The following is a 21,982-nucleotide window of genomic DNA, read 5'->3' on the forward strand; positions in this document are numbered from 1 at the left end:
CTACTTATCCAGACACAAATGCACACTATTTGTATTGTGTTTAACAAATTGATGATGATGACAAAAATGGAAAGACGGGGACAAATAGCTCCCGAAGACGTTTAAAAACCAACAAACATGGAAAATGAATAATAATCCTAGAGACAAAGAAATACCATAATGAGGGAATACACTTCAACAAGCTTCAATAAACTAACACGGACAAGAGACAAAGAAATACCATAATGAGGAAATACACTTCAACAAGCTTCAATAAACTACCACAGACAAGAGACAAAGAAATACCATAATGAGGAAATACACTTCAACAAGCTTCAATAAACTAACACGGAATGATGAACAACTCAAGTAAAAAAAAATACAAATATAATTCCTGCTAGGTGGATAAATATGTGCTGTGGTTAGTACCCTAGGACATGCAGTACTGTGGTTGGAAAAAGGAGACTGTTGTCAAAGTGCAACTGTTCATTGCATAAGTTCGTAGTTTGCTGGGTATTGCAAGCAGTCTTCTCAGTGGAAATTCACATATCCTAGAAAAGCATTATTCAGTCTGGAAAGTGCTCCAAAAATCTTGAAGGCATAGTCTTTGTCCCTCTATAGGAAATCTTCAAAAAGAGGCTTGAGGGGTTGACTGTGCCATGATGAAACCCTTTAAAAAGTATTGTACTAAGGATTGGTGATTTTGAGGAGGGGTTTTCCACAAACGCTTGCTCCTCAAGCAATGGGAAACAAGCCTAAAGGAGCAACAAGTTGGGACCTCATACCAAGAGGGATATGGCTACTGGTTGTGGAGACCTAAGATCACACAACCCTTTCGCAGAACCTCGTCAGTCTGAGAAGTGCCAGCACTTTCTTCCTCCTCCTCCGCTGTTCCCTCCTCATCCTCAAATGGTTCAAACGGGTTTATGAGGCCATAGAGGAAGGTGAAGAAGCCTTGAAACCAATCAGAGCCCTCCTCCGCTAACATATCCAGGACCTCCTCGAGGGAGTCCGAGCTTTCCTGACTGCCATCTTTGGTCAGGCCTACGCAAAGAGGGGAAAACAAGGAAAGAGAGGAAGGAAGGGAGAAAAGGAAAGAGAGGAGAAAGATGTGGTAGAGCAGGAAAAAAGGAGGAAAGGAGAGGGTGGAAAGTTTTAAGCGAGGTTAGGCAGCAAGGGAAACTATATGTAGGTCTAAGGTCGCATGAAGCAGAGTTAGAAACTAAAGAGAGGAGAGGATAGCAATAGAAGAGCCTAGAGAGGGGCATGCAGAGGGACTCTACAGAATCTATCACTAGCAGCAGGGGGACAACAGCTGTGCCAGACAGGCAGTGGTCTGGGCGACAAAGCAGAGCAGGAGTCTTTATGGCAGAGAGCGGCAGAGGAGACAATATCAGAACACGGGACCACCTCTTTGGTGAAAACACTCCTGAAGTAAGTTCTCTCCCTTTTGTTTATAAAGAAAATAGCAACTTTAAGATATGACAAGCGACTTTGAGATGAGAGAATACCACATCTACGTCCTGGTTAAGTTATTCTTAAAGCATGCAGCAGTTTGGCCATGTGCTATTTGTTGTGCATGTCTATTGATAAACGGATGTCGTGTCAGTGGTGTGGGCCTGAAACACAATGGTCAGCATGGAATCCATTTCCAGACACCATTTCACACCATGCACATGCAGACCTCGTGGATTCATTGTTCAGTTCATTTGGTACAATTGACTAAAATAGTCTTGTGGTAGAGATCTGATAAACCAAAGTCAGTCATGCAAAACAAAACCCAAATCAGTTGGTGGGAGGAGCTGCTCATTGGAATGGGCTCATTGTAATGACTGGAATGGAATCAAACACAAACGATATGGAAATCACATTTGACTCCGTTCCATTTCTGCCATTCCAGCCATTACAATGAGCCAATCCTCCTATAGCACAGCCCACCAGCCTCCCCTGATTATCCCACAAACGCGTCAATAAATAACAACCCAGTAAAATCGATGAACTTGCCTAGTAATACTTTAGCATCCTCCACATCGAAGTCACCATCTCCATCGGCGTCATAGGACGAAAGTTTACCTAGCAAAGAAACAGGAGCCAGTCTTTAGCCACGGGTCAGTGGGGGTTGGGTATGAATGGTGAAATGAGGGGGGATAATACAGTATGCCATTGAATCGAAAGCGGGATGGGGAAACAATAGCATTTAAGTTATAATAACATGTTCATGGCCACTATTCTTACATGATTATTAGTATAATCATTAACATTCATTTCTGCATTTCCAGAAGTTACATCGTTAAATTGCTATTAATTTTCATTGGCAATGTTATCATGAGCAATTATTTAAATGATCATACTAGTGTTTCTGGTAAAATCACATTAGCATTATAGTATCATGTTAGCGTTTCAATATTTATTTACTTTTAATTATGAGGTATAATCACAACATAGCGGGGCTAAGTATTATTTTTTATAAATTGTCTAGCTCAGCATTAAAAAAGCAAGGAAAATATTATTTTGCCAGCTTTGCATTACATTTGTTCATTTACATTGCATTGTATCTATGGCAGTGGGAACGTAATAATTAGAAATACAGTGTGAAGGTAGTCTTTCCTATGATGTTAATTTAAGACTTAAAATGGGTTATCTTTTCTTCGATAAGAATTGAGTCAAAAGCAAGTGATTAGATGACATGTATGGGAAACAAATGAATTATTTCAATTAGGACAGGAAGGTTAGTGAGTGAAATGGTTGAGGGGGCATGATCATAGGCACAAATATCATACCTTGCAGTGTCTCAGAGAGGGTACTGTGCATGTCCTTTGCCTTGGCTGCATGCAAGATTAAGACCAGATGAAAACATTCACATTGGAGAAATGACATTATTTAAACATGAATCCAAACATGATTAGTGTACAGGCATATTGCGAGCCACACACTGAGCATGTGCACACATGCACCAAAGGTAAAACAACGTCAAGGTTGAAAAGTTTAAAGTTCAATGTTAAAATGCATCAAAGCACTCAGTATCACTTTGGGTTATTACTCAATGACGATGTGACTGGCGAAGGCTGAAAGTTCTGTCAACAGACTGCGACAGGCTGCTTGCTGTAGCTAGTAGGAAATGTATCCTTCCTACAGTTAACAGTTGTTTTTCACTTACCAATGGTGCCTTGGTAGTCGACCAGGTCGAAGTAGACGACGGCCACGGAGGTCCAGACCCCCAGGAGGGCCAACACCATGAACCAGGTGAAGAAGGAGCTTCCACCTGCTCCCTCAGGCTTCTTGCCATTCTTACTGGCTAGCTGTGCTTTGCCCTCTGTAACGGTGGGCGAGAGAGAAAAGAGTCAGACCTGAAGCCAATACTGTACAGGATAATGGCTACACACAAATTCACACAAACGCAATTTGTTCCATTTGAGTTGTGAGATGGTCAAAATACAGGCCTAAATGTTATCCCAATCAGAAAGCCTTTGTAATTAAAAGAAGCTGACAGCTGAGAGAGATACTGCACCATAATACTTTGGATTATATGTTGTTTTGTTATTGCATTCATATATAAAAAAAGGAAGTAAATGGGTAAGAATAGAGAAAACCCACGGACTACTTTTTTGCCACTTACAAGAGCAAATGGTATATAAAGTATTGCCTAAAAAGAGCACGAAAACTAAATGAAAGTCACAAACCTCACGAGGATTAAACATAGGCCGAGAGTTTTCAACTAACTGAATTATAATTCAGTGTGTGAATGTTCAAGCAAAAGCCCAATAAATCTATGAATATCCTTAGTGAGGCAACAAGACAAAATCAGTAGAGTAGCTAGTTATTCTGGGTGCATTTGACACTGTACACAGAGCACTATGGGTAAAAATATCAATGTATTCGAAGAGATGGCAATGGAAGAATGAACAGGTGCCGAGTCCCCTACCCTCAAGCTAGGTCAAACCATTCACACATAGGCAGATGCACCATATTCAGATACACAGCACCTGCTCATGTCAATGTCGTGACAGTTATAAAAATATGTCTCGGTAAGTCCCAACAAAATATCCCACTGCCCTCTGTCATAATTAATGCACCTATTAGTCAACTTTTTTGCAAATCCATCCTCACACTACAGTTTCTGATGTTTCATTCTAAAAGTTAAATAAAGTTGTTCCACATTTGCACCAAAACCAACCCAAAAACTCAATCCTTTTCCACAGAGCGGTGTCCTTTGTTCTTCTCGTCCCTAAGCTGAGCAGAACAAAGCGAAAGTATTACCCCAAGGTCTGGACCCCTCAGAAAAAACGGTTTCTCAAGGTCTGGACCCCTCGGTTTCTCTACCATCACCAAAATCAGATGCCACGGGTCAAATCAACATATATGTATACATCTATATATTCCTTATTCCAGATGAAGTTGTTATGTGGCAGTCGCTCCATCTACCTTCGGTCTGTTCGACAACCACCGCGGGTTCAAGCACCCGGGTGGGTTCCACTATCGGCTCTTCCATCTGTGCAGACTGCCCTGACCAGTCCGATTGGGAAAAGCCTCCGTGCGTCTCTTATCACCCTTATACTTCCTTCCCCCAAACCTCTGTGCCCTCCTCCTCTTTTTGATCCTGGCAAACTCAGCCGGAACCTGATATGGGACCTGAACCAGCAAATAGGGCTATTTTTAGAGCTGTCCTCTTGTCCAGCCAGAAGACATTCAGGCACTCATATGGAGAGGCTCTGTTAACGCCATGCCAATGGGACATTACCCAGCATCCCTCTTGGCTGTCATTATAGTGCTGCCTCTCGGGCTGGGAATTGCCAGGGACCTCACGATAAGATATTATCTCGATACTTAGGTGCCAATATGATTTTTACATTGCGATTCTCACAATTCAATATGTATTGTGTATTTGCGATTTGATAATGCGATGTTATTGCGATTTGATGTTCCAAACTTATTGCTCACTATATGCCTGCTGTAGAGAGAAGAGACAAGCATGAAGAAAGTAGTTTTGATCAGTCATGGAAATAAAAGTGATGAAAAAAAGTTTGGCTCACTATTTAAAAATGGATGATCAAACTAGCCTTCGCTAATGCTACTTTGCAAAATAATTATGAATAAAATTGATACTGTATAGATTCGCCCCCCTCCCCCATCACCAGCTGCCCCCCGCTCCGGTAACAATAGAACAGCATCAGGTAGAGAAGGGGAGATCTTTACTAGGAGAACTGGCTGACACCTAATCACACACACATACTGCCATGTGATTGAGCGGACTGAGGGAGAGGGATTTAAAGGCTACAGGCCACAGGCCATGCAAATCCTGGCTTTCAGTGACTTTGCCTGGTTGTCAGGGGGATACTCGTTAGCCCTACATGGGCGGTTTAAGCAGGCTCAGAGAGTGTGGAGGCATTTCAAAACTGCCGACTACTCTGCCTACTCAGGAAATGAGGGACAACGCCTTTCACAAATGTACCTTACCTGTGACAAATGCACCTTACCTGTGACATAGGACAATCTGCTGAAAAACAGTGTGCAAGTTGGGGGAAGGGGTTGGGTTATTTTTTGTGTTAAATGTTGCTCATCCAGAACATCCCTCGCATGACCACAAATCATAGCAAGGTACAGCAAGCAAACACATAAATGCACAATGAGCCACACATTGCCAAGCACACATGAAAATCACATTTAAATACTTGGGAGGCCGTACAAACTGTAGAAACAATCAACCACTAGGCAGGCTAATCTGTCCGAACCCTGGTCACTGTCCAAACCTTGGTCAGAAAGTTGTTGGTCATGTTAAAACCAGAATCTTTCGCACTATTTTCATCTGTTTGGTTTCAAGTATTTGCTACTCGATGTAGGCATACAGTTCTGAACACTAAGCCTACACAATGTTACAACAGAATGAAAAAAGCCTAAGTAGGCAGACAAACTTTCTAAACAGTTTGCAATCCTCATGAGAACATTGGTACTGACAATCCTGAAAAGGGTGCTGCCCTAATCTAGCAGACCTGGTTCTCATGTCCCCTGAGCCATTTGTGCAGGCGTTTACTGCACACCATTCCCTACCAAATCTCTGGAGAGCCTCATAGCCAACTCCCCCCGACATTTACATTGTAGTCAGTTAGCAGATGCTCTTATCTAGAGCATTCATCTTAATATAGCTGGGTGGGACGACCACATATATCAGTCATAGTAAGTTCATTTTTCCTCAAAGTAGCTATCAGCAAAGTCAGTGCTCGTAGGAGGGAAAAGTAAAGATTACTAACTGAATGCGGCTGCCATTGTGTACTACCTATCACAGACAGGTATTAACACACATACACACATCCTCTGATGCAAAAATAACATTTACAGTGTGAATGTATTCAACACACAAGCACACCACACGCACCGTGTCTTTCTGCTGGATGCTCCATGACCACAACACCCCAGTAGTTCCACTCTAACCTCTTTTCAAATGTTTAGTAAGTTAGTTGGAGGAAACGGACTCCTTCTCCCTGTTCTCGGTCTCTGCTTGTCGTTTGTGAGTACATATTGTTCAGTCTGAGCTTACATAAGGATCCTGTGGAATGTCTGCTTTGACACACTCCCCTTCTTTTCTCTCTTTCAAACATACAAACACACCCTCAAAACACACACCATGACATTTTGGGACAGAAATTGGTGGTTATTGTCAAGGTGACAAGTTAATGTTACTCCAGTCCTCGACCCCCCCCCCCAAGGCCAGTTTGATCTAATCATGATGTGTTCAGTTTTCCAGAGAATGCCCTCAGGTTATAACCATAAAACCTGCTTGGTATCCATCCCACACATGATGCCCCACCCTCATACACCTATACACTGTAATGGTTTGGTTAAAAGGGCCAGTCCCATGTCACCAAGTCCACAGATAGTAGAGTTAAAAGAGACTCCAGACCAGATACAGGGTTACCATATTGCTGAAAACTCCTTCTAAACACATGGAGCCAACACACTAGTTTGCATGTATAACCAAAGTGACCTTTAGTGATACTACTCACATTACCAGTAACGTAACAGCATTGTGATAGCCTATATAATGCTATGTGGGAACATCAGGAAATTAGCCTAACAATGGTGCTTAGTTGAAATCTAAAATTAATAGTGTTGCACGGTATACCCGAAACGTCTGTACTTTTTCGACACTAGAACACAAAAAAACGGTTAAGTACTAGAAATATTTAAAACTTTCAGTACGTCTGTCAAATTTGTCTCGTCATATACGGAATACAGATTGAGAGGATGGAATCTGTCTAGTAATTTGTCTGAATCTTCTCATGGGGGCAGTAGTAAGCTAGCCAGGCTACTTGTCATCTCATGGGGGCAGTAGTAAGCTAGCCAGGCTACTTGTCATCTCATGGGGGCAGTAGTAAGCTAGCCAGGCTACTTGTCTTCTCAAGGGGGCAGTAGTAAGCTAGCCAGGCTACTTGTCTTCTCAAGGGGCAGTAGTAAGCTAGCCAGGCTACATGTCTTCTCAAGGGGGCAGTAGTAAGCTAGCCAGGCTACTTGTCTTCTCAAGGGGGCAGTAGTAAGCTAGCCAGGCTACTTGTCTTCTCAAGGGGGCAGCAGTAAGATAGCCAGGCTACTTGTCTTCTCATGGGGGCAGTAGTAAGATAGCCAGGCTACTTGTCTTCTCAAGGGGGCAGCAGTAAGATAGCCAGGCTACTTGTCTTCTCATGGGAGCAGTAGTAAGATAGCCAGGCTACTTGTCTTCTCAAGGGGGCAGTAGTAAGATAGCCAGGCTACTTGTCTTCTCATGGGGGCAGTAGTAAGCTATCCAGGCTTCTTGCGCATGATGCTGACAGCGCGTGCTAGCCACTTTTGAGAAGCAAGCCAAACTTCTGGCTTCAGAAGCTAATTATATAAATACTTTGCTTAGCGAGCAGATGAGGGCCAGCCCACCAAAACAACTAAGCAAAATATGTTACAAAGCAGTGCAGTGCAAGGGAGGTTGAGTTCCAAAACAACATAAAAAAAAAAACGATTTCACACATGACATTTGCATTGTAACGTTATTCTACTAGCAACTGAATTCAAATGATTTTTGAGTGACATTGTCATGAAAATATCTTTAGTATGAAATTCATGTGAGCATTTTAAATATGATTACAACCCAAAAGTCATGTGAAACACTTCACATTTGTCTGTGCTTGCTAACGCCTAGGTATAATAAGAACTAGAGACCGTGTCCAAGATGTCAGATCTTGTTTTAAACGTAATCTACTCACGTTCACATACACCGATTCATGGACCATCTATATCCGGGTTGCATTCATTTGAGGTTACTTTTACAAATAACCCAAAAATATATATACTTATTTTATTTATTTAATTAACAAAGTTATGCAACACCCAGTTCCCCCGTGTGAAAATGCTTCCTGTAGTTGTTGATCAGTCTCTCAAATCGTTGTGGAGGAATGCAGAACTGCTTTAACTCAGGGACATTTGTGGGTTTTCAAGTATGAACTGCACGTTTCAAGTCCCGTCACAACATTTCAATTGGGATTAGGTCTGGACTTTGAATCGACCATTCTAAAACTTAATATTTGTTGCTTTTTAACCATTTTCATGTAGACTTGATTGTGTGTTTTGGATCATTGTCTTACTGCATGACCCAGCTGCGCTTCAGCTCACAGACGGATGACCTGACATTCTCCTGTAGAATTCTCTGATACAGAGCAGAATTCATGGTTCCTCCTGTTAATGGAAGTCATCCAGGTCCTGAGGCAGCAAAGCATCCCCAAACCATCACCATGCTGGACCCCAAACCATCACACTACCAATTACCATGCTTGACCGTTGGTATGAGGTTCTTACTGTGAAAGGCAGTGTTTGGTTTTTGTCAGACTGGGGCGAAGGTTCACCTTCCAACAGAACAACGACCCTAAGCACACAGCCAAGACAACACAGGAATGGCTTTACGACAAGTCTCAATGTCCTTGAGTGGCCCAGCCAGAGCCCAGATTTGAACCTGATCGAACATCTCTGTAGAAACCTGAAAATAGCTGTGCAGCGGCACTCCCCATCCAACTTGAGAGGATCTGCAGAGAAGAATAGGAGAAACTCCCCAAATACAGGTTTGCCAAGCTTGTAGCGTCATACCCAAGAACACTCGAGGCTGTAATCGCTGCCAAAGGTGCTTCAACAAAGTACTGAGTAAAGGGTTGGAATACTTATGTAAATGTGATATTTCTGTTTTATTTTAAATAAATGCGCAAAAAAAATAACTGTTTGTGCTTTGTCATTATTGGGTATTGTGTGTAGACTGAGTAAAAAATGATGCATTCCAAAAGTCAAGGGGTCGGAATACGTTCCAAATGCACTGTGTGTGTGTATCTATCTATCTCACGGTGGTACGGGATATTAACTAACAGGTTATAAACAACGCTATTACCACATCACATAGGTTGTAATATGGCTTTTCTTCCTGACCTGGCATCCTCCGTGACTTCATCCACGCACCGCTACTGTCGAAATATTAAACTTGGTATCAAGGTCAAAATTCTAGTATCGTGACAACACTAAAAATGAATCTTTTTAAAGGCAAATAGCTAAAATCATCTCAAAACCATATTACTGACTCTTCATAAAGACTAGCTAGTCTCTCCTTCAATAGTTGTAGAACCCCGAAATGCATAACCATAGTTCAAACTGAACAAACCGTGTCCAGGCTCTGAGATGCAGCAGGCCTACATACTGTACGCAGGACTCTTAGCAATAAAACCGTGTCCAGGCTCTGAGATGCAGCAGGCCTACATACTGTACGCAGGACTCTAGCAATAAAACCGTGTCCAGGCTCTGAGATGCAGCAGGCCTACATACTGTACGCAGGACTCTAGCAATAAAACCGTGTCCAGGCTCTGAGATGCAGCAGGCCTACATACTGTACGCAGGACTCTAGCAATAAAACCGTGTCCAGGCTCTGAGATGCAGCAGGCCTACATACTGTACGCAGGACTCTAGCAATAAAACCGTGTCCAGGCTCTGAGATGCAGCAGGCCTACATACTGTACGCAGGACTCTTAGCAATAAAACCGTGTCCAGGCTCTGAGATGCAGCAGGCCTACATACTGTACGCAGGACTCTAGCAATAAAACCGTGTCCAGGCTCTGAGATGCAGCAGGCCTACATACTGTACGCAGGACTCTTAGCAATAAAACCGTGTCCAGGCTCTGAGATGCAGCAGGCCTACATACTGTACGCAGGACTCTTAGCAATAAAACCGTGTCCAGGCTCTGAGATGCAGCAGGCCTACATACTGTACGCAGGACTCTAGCAATAAAACCGTGTCCAGGCTCTGAGATGCAGCAGGCCTACATACTGTACGCAGGACTCTAGCAATAAAACCGTGTCCAGGCTCTGAGATGCAGCAGGCCTACATACTGTACGCAGGACTCTTAGCAATAAAACCGTGTCCAGGCTCTGAGATGCAGCAGGCCTACATACTGTACGCAGGACTCTAGCAATAAAACCGTGTCCAGGCTCTGAGATGCAGCAGGCCTACATACTGTACGCAGGACTCTAGCAATAAAACCGTGTCCAGGCTCTGAGATGCAGCAGGCCTACATACTGTACGCAGGACTCTAGCAATAAAACCGTGTCCAGGCTCTGAGATGCAGCAGGCCTACATACTGTACGCAGGACTCTTAGCAATAAAACCGTGTCCAGGCTCTGAGATGCAGCAGGCCTACATACTGTACGCAGGACTCTAGCAATAAAACCGTGTCCAGGCTCTGAGATGCAGCAGGCCTACATACTGTACGCAGGACTCTAGCAATAAAACCGTGTCCAGGCTCTGAGATGCAGCAGGCCTACATACATACTAAAACCGTGTCCAGGCGCAGGACTCTAGCAATAAAACCGTGTCCAGGCTCTGAGATGCAGCAGGCCTACATACTGTACGCAGGACTCTAGCAATAAAACCGTGTCCAGGCTCTGAGATGCAGCAGGCCTACATACTGTACGCAGGACTCTTAGCAATAAAACCGTGTCCAGGCTCTGAGATGCAGCAGGCCTACATACTGTACGCAGGACTCTTAGCAATAAAACCGTGTCCAGGCTCTGAGATGCAGCAGGCCTACATACTGTACGCAGGACTCTTAGCAATAAAACCGTGTCCAGGCTCTGAGATGCAGCAGGCCTACATACTGTACGCAGGACTCTAGCAATAAAACCGTGTCCAGGCTCTGAGATGCAGCAGGCCTACATACTGTACGCAGGACTCTAGCAATAAAACCGTGTCCAGGCTCTGAGATGCAGCAGGCCTACATAAAACTGTCCAGGCTCTGAGATGCAGGACTCTTAGCAATAAAACCGTGTCCAGGCTCTGAGATGCAGCAGGCCTACATACTGTACGCAGGACTCTAGCAATAAAACCGTGTCCAGGCTCTGAGATGCAGCAGGCCTACATACTGTACGCAGGACTCTTAGCAATAAAACCGTGTCCAGGCTCTGAGATGCAGCAGGCCTACATACTGTACGCAGGACTCTTAGCAATAAAACCGTGTCCAGGCTCTGAGATGCAGCAGGCCTACATACTGTACGCAGGACTCTAGCAATAAAACCGTGTCCAGGCTCTGAGATGCAGCAGGCCTACATACTGTACGCAGGACTCTAGCAATAAAACCGTGTCCAGGCTCTGAGATGCAGCAGGCCTACATACTGTACGCAGGACTCTAGCAATAAAACCGTGTCCAGGCTCTGAGATGCAGCAGGCCTACATACTGTACGCAGGACTCTTAGCAATAAAACCGTGTCCAGGCTCTGAGATGCAGCAGGCCTACATACTGTACGCAGGACTCTAGCAATAAAACCGTGTCCAGGCTCTGAGATGCAGCAGGCCTACATACTGTACGCAGGACTCTTAGCAATAAAACCGTGTCCAGGCTCTGAGATGCAGCAGGCCTACATACTGTACGCAGGACTCTTAGCAATAAAACCGTGTCCAGGCTCTGAGATGCAGCAGGCCTACATACTGTACGCAGGACTCTAGCAATAAAACCGTGTCCAGGCTCTGAGATGCAGCAGGCCTACATACTGTACGCAGGACTCTAGCAATAAAACCGTGTCCAGGCTCTGAGATGCAGCAGGCCTACATACTGTACGCAGGACTCTAGCAATAAAACCGTGTCCAGGCTCTGAGATGCAGCAGGCCTACATACTGTACGCAGGACTCTTAGCAATAAAACCGTGTCCAGGCTCTGAGATGCAGCAGGCCTACATACTGTACGCAGGACTCTTAGCAATAAAACCGTGTCCAGGCTCTGAGATGCAGCAGGCCTACATACTGTACGCAGGACTCTAGCAATAAAACCGTGTCCAGGCTCTGAGATGCAGCAGGCTCTGACATACTGTACGCAGGACTCTAGCAATAAAACCGTGTCCAGGCTCTGAGATGCAGCAGGCCTACATACTGTACGCAGGACTCTAGCAATAAAACCGTGTCCAGGCTCTGAGATGCAGCAGGCCTACATACTGTACGCAGGACTCTTAGCAATAAAACCGTGTCCAGGCTCTGAGATGCAGCAGGCCTACATACTGTACGCAGGACTCTAGCAATAAAACCGTGTCCAGGCTCTGAGATGCAGCAGGCCTACATACTGTACGCAGGACTCTAGCAATAAAACCGTGTCCAGGCTCTGAGATGCAGCAGGCCTACATACTGTACGCAGGACTCTTAGCAATAAAACCGTGTCCAGGCTCTGAGATGCAGCAGGCCTACATACTGTACGCAGGACTCTTAGCAATAAAACCGTGTCCAGGCTCTGAGATGCAGCAGGCCTACATACTGTACGCAGGACTCTTAGCAATAAAATGGGCAGATTAACTATAATCCAAATATTGATACTTCTGTGTTATCAATTCAATAGCAGTAAAATTAACTCAAGCATCAGTGAGGGCAAAAACAAACAACTTCAGCATTGCTGAAGAGCATGTGAAAAGTTTATACAACATTTTCCAATCCTGCCACTCTTGTACAAGTAAGCTAAAACAAAACATCCCATACAAACAAGCTCACACCACACATGCAAGATTATTCCTCAAGAATAGCATTTAGTTTGGGGTAAATACACTGCAAAGAAAAAACATGTTCACACAGGTCAGGGCAAGCAGTTGTTGCCTTTACCAGTTCTTTGGCCTTCGTCCAATTAAACCAAGCATCTGAGAGATGAGGAAGCCTGGGATGGGGCAATTTCATTTTTTATAAATATCAATTTGATAATACATAATAAAATGTCCATAGAAAACCATTGTAGAATATCATTGTCAATCAAACCTCTAAACAAACAATTTGGTGAAAGAACGCACATTCAAAAGAAAACATTTGAAAATATTTGGTTACATACATTTTTAGATTGGTCATAAAGAACAGCATTTGACTTGGCATATACTTTTACCTGCTTATTTCATAATCATTAAATGCAGAATCGAAAACAGCTTTCACTTTCATGTATCAATAAGTCACATCCCTATAGCTATAGGCAGGCAGTTCATAGTCAGACGTTGGGCAGTGAGTAGGAGGCCTGTTCAGGGCGGTGCGACGTAACCAATGTTAACTCATAAATGTATGACAGATGCTTCTCGGTCGTGTAGAATAGTAAATTATGTCACCTCGACATATTACACTAGATTTCTTTCTGCAACTTCCTGATCAACGGTCAACATACATGAAGGAGGAGGCGGCTGTCTTGTGAAATAGTCTGATAACTGTACATAATGTTCCAAAGTAAAAAAACAAACATCATTCTACCTTTATCACTGGACATACGACGTGTGTTGACCCATCTTCAACTCATTTGCAACCACTAAATTGATATAACGTTTGTAATTCATTTTTTGATTACTTTTCATTACTTATCATATTTATTTAAAGAGTGCAAAACAGTGGACATCAGGCGTTCTGTATCGGATGAATGAAGTCATTGGATTTAGAAATACATTTCTAGAAGTAGCCTAGCCTATTGTAGGAAGGGCACCGAAACTGATGTTATGAGATTATGCCAATATTTTACTATGTGCAACACATTCTACGACTACGTCATATGCCAACACACATTTCGGGTACACTTTTCTACGGCCACGTGTCACAATGCAACTGGAGTTTTGCAAAGGGGACATACATTTAGCATGACTCGTAGGCTACATGTAAAGCCCGCGCCCCCTTGCAGTCAGGCTGCCCTTAAACCACTAGTTAACGTTTAAAGTATGGAGCTCAGACCACGCCATTGTAACTTATTATCTGGATAACTTGGGGAACGGCGCCATATTATTAAAACGTCTCCATAGGGGTCCTGGTTTGAAACCGCGACGACGATAAAAGCCACGTGTAACCCCTCCCACGTTCTTCCATTATTGACACGTGAACACTTGGAGAAATGACCGAAAACGAAAAAAGGGGACGATACCCTCGTCTACTGATGTAGTTTCTGTTGGTAGTCTACGAGGGATATATTTAATTGGCCTTGCTGCGTACAACGGCACAATTGGGAATGATAGGACTCAAAGTCCTCATTAGTGCACGAACCACTCAATTTTAATAAAAAATTGACCTGATACCCTCTCAAGCTATGCTTCTCTGCAACCTGACGAATTGCAACACTGCTTCAAATCGAACGAATGCCTCGTCCGTTATACAATGTAGCAGAGAGGCAAAGCGCCTATCATCTGGATACAAAGACACTTGTGATGTTTACTATAACTCGACAAATGTATAGTTGGTGGTGACTCCATAAAAAGGGACACAATTGTTTGGGAACTTTTGGGGTATATTGTGGACGTTGTGCTACATCTTGTCCAGTTATGAGTCTATAGTATTGTAGGCTAACTTGCATTGCCTAAATGAAAAGATAAATCTTGCCGGCCGATTAACTTTCTAAGGCCTTCTGTAGCCAAGTGAAGGTTGGTTGCATGCGCCACTGCCATTACTGAAATTGAAATTACGAACCTTTCAGTTTCTGTCCTCGTGGGTTTTTCTTCGTGACCATGGCTATTCGAAGTTGCTTGAATTCAAGTGGAAATTCAAAATTAGCGAGCGTCACTGTCAATTTCTTGCAATAAAGGTGGCCCAGTAGAAATCAAATCTCTCTGCCCTCATAAACCGAAGCCCATAATAGCAACCCCGTCGACTTTTGAGTGACTGCGCCCTCAGCCAGTGAGGGTTTTACGAAGACAAGATGGGCGGAGAAAGGGAAAATGTCGTCCAATTCGCTTTCAGAGGATGTTGTCTTATTCAATCGTGTGGATACCCGCAGGTTAGAACCACCTCGTCAATGGTCATGTCTAGATGGGATACAGTTTTTCCCGAATTTGACCTCAAAAGGAGGTTTTCGCTAACCCTAACCTTAACTATTTTCCTAACCATGACCTAATTCTCCGGACCTGATACGTTAATTATCATAATCTGCTGCGTAAATTGTCGTAAACCTGATACATAAAGTCAATTTTGACAAAAGTTGTATCCCTTCTAGAGAAAGCCTTCGTTCATGCCCGTTTTTTTTTCTGTACTGGAACGTGGCAAGATAGAATATAAATCCATCGCGAGACCAGACGGTGTTCTTCACAGTACTATAATAGCTATTTATTACGTAACCTATGTAATCACGGAGTCATAGTGCAGTTGTAAACCGTTTTGAACAAATATGTCGCTTAAAGCCACGTTGCCTTGTGACGGAATTTGATTAATGGCGCATGTTAGCTGTGCATTTGATAGAAAGGCCTACTAAAAGTGAGTTATCACAAACAAGACGAGAGACCGTGTGTAGAGAATGGCCGTGTTCGAGAGGATCAACACCGTAATGTGTCATGGGTAAATTGTGACTGACTGATCTACAAATAATAATGAGTATTTATTATTGATGCAACGTTTTTTGTAGATCAACCAGTCGGCAGTTGCCTGCACGGTCGGCTGCAATTTCGAACAAGCCCAATTAATTGCATAGCCTAGTAGCTTCCATGAGCTCATTGGTGTTTGCACACTTACATCCAGTGTCAGCACAATGCTGATTCTGCTCTAATTCTTCTGAAACGGATATCTATAATTATCAAAGTCAAGTACTCCCTTCATGCACTGCAAGTATGCGGCAGTATACAAATAATTACTTTCCAGTTGAATATTAAATTATGTGACGTACACTTGTGCTAAACCTGCGCTCACGTGCCCAGTCATGCAGAAGTCCAAATCATCCTTAAATGGGTTCGTGGCAGGCAGAGAATTCTAGACATGCTTTGCCGGAATACAACCGCACAACTGGACAATTGTTGATTGAAGTAGAAAAAATGTGTGTGTGTGTATATATATTTACAGTACCAGTCAAAGGTTTGGACACACCTACTCATTCCAGGGTTTGTGTTTATTTTATTTTTTCCCCACATTGTAGAATAATAGTGAAGACATCAAAACCATGAAATAACACAAATGGAATCATGTACTAACCAAGAAAGTGTTGAACAAATCAAAATATATGTTATATTTCAGATTCTTCAAAGTAACCACCTTTTGCTTCGATGACAGCTTTGCACACTCTTAGCATCCTCTCAACCAGCTTCATGAGGTAGTCACCTGGAATGCATTTAAATTAAATGGTGTGCCTTGTTAAAAGTTATTTAGTGGAATTTCTTTCCTTCTTAATGTGTTTGAGCCAATCAGTTGTGTTGTGACAAGGTAGAGGTGGTATACAGAAGACAGCCCTATTTGGCAAAAGACAAAGCCCATATTATGGCAAAAACAGCTCAAATAAGCAAAAAGAAACAACACTCCATCATTACTTTAAGACATGAAGGTCGGTCAATCTGGAGTATTTCAAGAAATTTGAAATTTTCTCCAAGTGCAGTCGCAAAAACCATCAAGCACTATGATGAAACTGCCTCTAATGAGGACCTCCACAGGAAAGGAAGACCCAGAGTTACCTCTGCTGTAGAGGATAAATTCATTAGAGTTAACTGCACCTCTGATTGCAGCCCAAATAAATGTTTCACAGAGTTCAAGTAACAGACACATCTCAACATCAAAACTGTTCAGAGGAGACTGTGAATCAGGACTTCATGGCCAAATTTATGCAAAGAAACCACTACTACAGGACACCAATAATAAGAAGAGACTTGCTTGGGCCAAGAAATCTGTCCTTTGGTCTGATGAGTCCAAATTTGAGATTTTTGGTTCCAACTGCCGTGTCTTTGTGAGACACAGAGTAGGTGAACGTATGATCTCCGCATGTGTGGTTCCCACAGTGAAGCATTGAGGAGGTCTGATGGTGTGGGGGTGCTTTGCTGGTGACACTGTCAGTGATTTATTTAGAATTCAAGGCACACTTAACCAGCATGGCAACCACAGCATTCTGCAGCGATTCGCCATCCCATCTGGTTTGCGCTTAGTGGGACTGTCATTTGTTTTTCAACAGGACAACGACCCAACACACCTCCAGGCTATGTAAGGGCTATTTGGCCAAGAAGGAGAGTGATGGAGTGCTGAATCAGATGAACTGGCCTCCATCCAATTGAGATGGTTTGGGATGAGTTGGACAGCAGAGTGAGAGAGAATGCCAAGAGTGTGCAAAGCTGTCATCAAGGCAAAGAGTGGTTACTTTGAAGAATCTAAAATATATTTAGATTTGTTTAACACTTGTTTGGTTACTACATTATTCCATATGTGTTATTTCATAGTTTATGTCTTCACTATTATTCTAAAATATAGAAAATAATACAAATTAAGAAAAACCCTTGAATGAGCAGGTGTGTCCAAACTTTTGACTGGTACTGTGTATATATAGTAATATCTTATGTATGTGTAATTACTTGCTACATTATATTCAGTTGTGTAAAGTACTTGAAAAAGTGCAGTGAAAAGGTATTTGCCCCTTTTACATTTTTGCATATTTTCTATATTGAATGTTATCAGATGTTGTACCAAAACCTAATATTAGATAAAGGGAACCTTTACAAATAACAAAAACATATAGAGTTGAAGTTGGAAGTTTACATACACTTAGTTTGGGCTCCTTAAAATCTCGTTTTTCAACCATTCCACAAATTTCTTGTTAACAAACTATAGTTTTGGCAAGTCGGTTAGGACATCTACTTGGTGCATGACACAAGTCATTTTTCCAACAATTGTTTACAGACAGATTATTTCACTTATAATTCACTCTATCACAATTCCAGTGGGTCATAAGTTTACATACACTAAGATAACTGTGCCTTAAAACAGCTTGGAAAATTCCAGAAAATGATGTCATGGCTTTAGAAGCTTCTGATAGGCTAATTGACATAATTTGAGTCAATTGGAGGTGTCTCGTCTCCTAGAGATGACGTACTTTGTTGCGAAAAGTGAAAATCCATCCCAGAACAACAGCAACGGACCTTGTGAAGATGCTGGAGGAAACAGGTTCAAAATGATCTATATCCACAGTAAAACGAGTTGTATATCGACATCACCTGAAAGGCCGCTCAGCAAGGAAGCAACTGCTCCAAAACCGCCATAAAAAAAGCCAGACTACGGTTTGCAACTGCACAACAAAAATAGAACTGTTTGGCCATAATGACCATCGTTATGTTTGGAGGAAAAAGGGGGATCTTTGCAAGCCGAAGAACACCATCCCACCCGTGAAGCACGGGGGTGGCAGCATCATGTTGTGGGGGTGCTTTGCTGTAGGAGGGACTGGTGCACTTCACAAAATAGATGGCATCATGAGGATGGACAATTATGTGGATATATTGAAGCAACATCTCAAGATATCAGTTAAGTTAAAGCTTGGTCGCAAATGGGTCTTCCAAATGGACAATGACCCCAAGCATACTTCAAAAGTTGTGGAAACATGGCTTAAGGACAACAAAGTCAAGGTATTGGAGTGGCCATCACAAAGCTCTGACCTCGATCCTATAGAACATTTGTGGACAGAACTGAAAAAGCATGTGCGAGCAAGGAGGCCTTACAAACCTGACTCAGTTACACCAGCTCTGTCAGGAGGAATGCGCCAAAATTCACCCAACTTATTGTGGGCAGCTTGTTGAAGGCTACCCAAAATGTTTGACCCAAATTAAACAATTTAAAGGCAATGCTCCTAAATACCACTGGGAATGTGATGAAAGAATAAAAGCTGAAATAAATCATTCTCTCTACTATTATTCTGACATTTCACATTCTTAAAACAAAGTGGTGATTTTAACAGACCTAAGACAGGGAATTTTTACTCAAGAATTGTGAAAAACTGAGTTTAAATGTATTTGGCTAAAGTGTATGTAAACTTCCAACTTCAACTGTATATACTTATTTTATTTATTTAATGAACAAAGTTATGCAACAACCAGTTCCCCCGTGTGAAAAAGTAATTGCACCATTACACTCAATAACTGGTTGTTGTGGCACCTTCACATGCAATGACTGCAACCAAATGCTTCCTGTAGTTGTTGATCAGTCTCTCAAATCGTTGTGGAGGAATGCAGAACTGCTTTAACTCAGGGACATTTGTGGGTTTTCAAGCATGAACTGCTCGTTTCAAGTCCTGTCACAACATTTCAATTGGGATTAGGTCTGGACTTTGAATCGACCATTCTAAAACTTAATATTTGTTGCTTTTTAACCATTTTCATGTAGACTTGATTGTGTGTTTTGGATCATTGTCTTACTGCATGACCCAGCTGCGCTTCAGCTCACAGACGGATGACCTGACATTCTCCTGTAGAATTCTCTGATACAGAGCAGAATTCATGGTTCCTTCTATTAAGGCAAGTCCTCCGGGTCCTGAGGCAGCAAAGCATCCCCAAACCATCACACTGCCACCACCATGCTTGACCGTTGGTATGAAGTTCTTACTGTGAAAGGCAGTGTTTGGTTTTTGTCAGACATAATGGGACCCATCTCATCCAAAAAGTTGATTCAAGTTTGCCAGAAAATAACCTGGAAGCACCTGAATGATCATCAAGACTCCTGGAAGAATGTTCTATGGACGGATGAATCAAAAGTGTAACTGTTTTAAAGACGTGGGTCCCATTATGCCTGGCGAAAACCAAATACTGCATTTCACAGTAAGAACCTTATACCAACGGTCAAGCATGGTGGTGGTAGTGTGATGGTTTGGGGATGCTTTGCCCCCCATCTATCTTCAGAGCTCGTGCTGTTAGGTGACCTAAACTGGGACATGCTTAACACCCTGGCCATCCTACAATCTAAGCTTGATGCCCTCAATCTCACACAAATTATCATGGAACCTACCAGGTACAACCCCAAATCCGTAAACATGGGCACCCTCATAGATATCATCCTAACCAACCTGCCCTCCAAATAAACCTCTGCTGTGTTCAACCAGGATCTCAGCGATCACTGCCTCATTGCCTGCACCTGAAATGGGTCTGCGGTCAAACGACCACCCCTCATCTCTGTCAAACGCTCCCTAAAAGACTTTAGCGAGCCTGCCCGGGTATCCTGGAAGGATATTGACCTCATTCCATCAGTAAAGGATGCCTTGGTTATTCATTAAATGTGCTTTCCTCACCATCTTCAATAAACATGCCCCATTCAATAAAAAATAAAAAACAGGAACAGATATAGCCCTTGGTTCACTCCAGACCTGACTGCCCTTGACCAGCACAAAACATCCTGTGGCGTACTGCATTAGCATCGAATAGCCCCCGCAATATGCAACTTTTCAGGGAAGTTAGGAACCAATCTACACAGGCAGTTAGGAAAGGAAAGGCTAGCGTTATCAAACAGAAATTTGCATCTTGTAACACAAACTCCAAAACGTTCTGTGACACTGTAAAGTCCATGGAGAATAAGAGCACCTCCTCCCAGCTGCCCACTGCACTGAGGTTAGAAACACTGTCACCCCCGATAAATCCGCGATAATTGAGAATTTCAATAAGCATTTTCTACGGCTGGCCATGCTTTCCACCTGGCTACCTCTATATTTACATTTACATTTAAGTCATTTAGCAGACGCTCTTATCCAGAGCGACTTACAAATAGGTGCATTCACCTTATGACATCCAGTAGAGCAGCCACTTTACAATAGTGCATCTAAATCTTTTAAGGGGGGGGGGGTGAGAAGGATTACTTTATCCTATCCTAGGTATTCCTTAAAGAGGTGGGGTTTCAGGTGTCTCCGGAAGGTGGTGATTGACTCCGCTGTCCTGGCGTCGTGAGGGAGTTTGTTCCACCATTGGGGGGCCAGAGCAGCGAACAGTTTTGACTGGGCTGAGCGGGAACTGTACTTCCTCAGTGGTAGGGAGGCGAGCAGGCCAGAGGTGGATGAACGCAGTGCCCTTGTTTGGGTGTAGGGCCTGATCAGAGCCTGGAGGTACTGAGGTGCTGTTCCCCTCACAGCTCCGTAGGCAAGCACCATGGTCTACCCCGGTCAACAGCCCTGTACACCCCACAGAAACGTGCCCAAGCCTCCCCCATTTCTCCTTCACTCAAATCCAGATAGCTGATGTTCTGAAAGAGCTGCAAAATCTGGACACCTACAAATCAGCCGGGCTAGACAATCTGGACCCTCTCTTTCTAAAATATTCGTCGTCAAACCCACTGGCTCCAGGTCATCTATAAGTCTTTGCTAGGTAAAGCCCCGCCTTATCTCAGCTCACTGGTCACCATAGCAGCACCCACCCATGGCACGCGCTCCAGCAGGTATATTTCACTGGTCATCCCTAAGCCAATTCCTCCTTCGGCCACCTTTCCTTCCAGTTCTCTGCTGCCAATGACTGGAACAAATTGCAAAAATCACTGAAGCTGGAGACTCATATCTCCCTCACTAACTTCAAGCACCAGCTATCAGAGCAGCTCACAGATCATTGCACCTGTACATAGCCCATCTATCTGTAAATAGCCCATCCAACTACCTCATCCCCGTACTGTTATTTATTTAGCTCCTTTGCACCCCAATATCTCTACTTGCACACTCATCTTCTGCACATCTATCATTCCAGTGTTTATTTGCTATATTGTTATTATTTTGACACTCTGGCCTATTCATTGCCTTACCTCCCTTATCCTACCTCATTTACACACACGGTA

At 43.1% G+C, this 21,982-nt stretch overlaps 1 protein-coding gene across 9 annotated transcripts in view; it reads right to left on the reverse strand.

Annotated features, from left to right (window-relative positions):
- LOC115103174 (aspartyl/asparaginyl beta-hydroxylase-like) overlaps window positions 1-15,265 on the reverse strand; it is a 28,164-nt gene extending 12,899 nt beyond the window's left edge. For 3 of the 9 annotated variants that reach the window (XR_010460236.1, XR_010460235.1, XR_010460234.1), the window contains exons 1-4: window positions 4,402-4,586; window positions 3,137-3,292; window positions 2,760-2,804; window positions 1,984-2,052 (exon numbers count right to left, since the gene is read on the reverse strand). Coding sequence is in view for 6 of the 9 variants with exons in the window: in XM_065005813.1 (XP_064861885.1) it covers window positions 1,984-2,052; window positions 2,760-2,804; window positions 3,137-3,292; window positions 4,402-4,468 (337 nt within the window). In the remaining 3 variants the exon portion in view is untranslated. Of the gene's footprint in view, window positions 1-1,983; window positions 2,053-2,759; window positions 2,805-3,136; window positions 3,293-4,401; window positions 4,587-6,349; window positions 6,501-14,920 lie in introns of those variants that run through there. The other 6 variants (XM_065005813.1, XM_065005812.1, XM_065005814.1 and 3 more) reach the window with 5 other exon arrangements.
- Window positions 15,266-21,982: the final 6,717 nt, after the last annotated feature.

This window comes from Oncorhynchus nerka, linkage group LG20 (assembly GCF_034236695.1).
Source record: "Oncorhynchus nerka isolate Pitt River linkage group LG20, Oner_Uvic_2.0, whole genome shotgun sequence".
NCBI lineage: Eukaryota > Metazoa > Chordata > Actinopteri > Salmoniformes > Salmonidae > Oncorhynchus > Oncorhynchus nerka.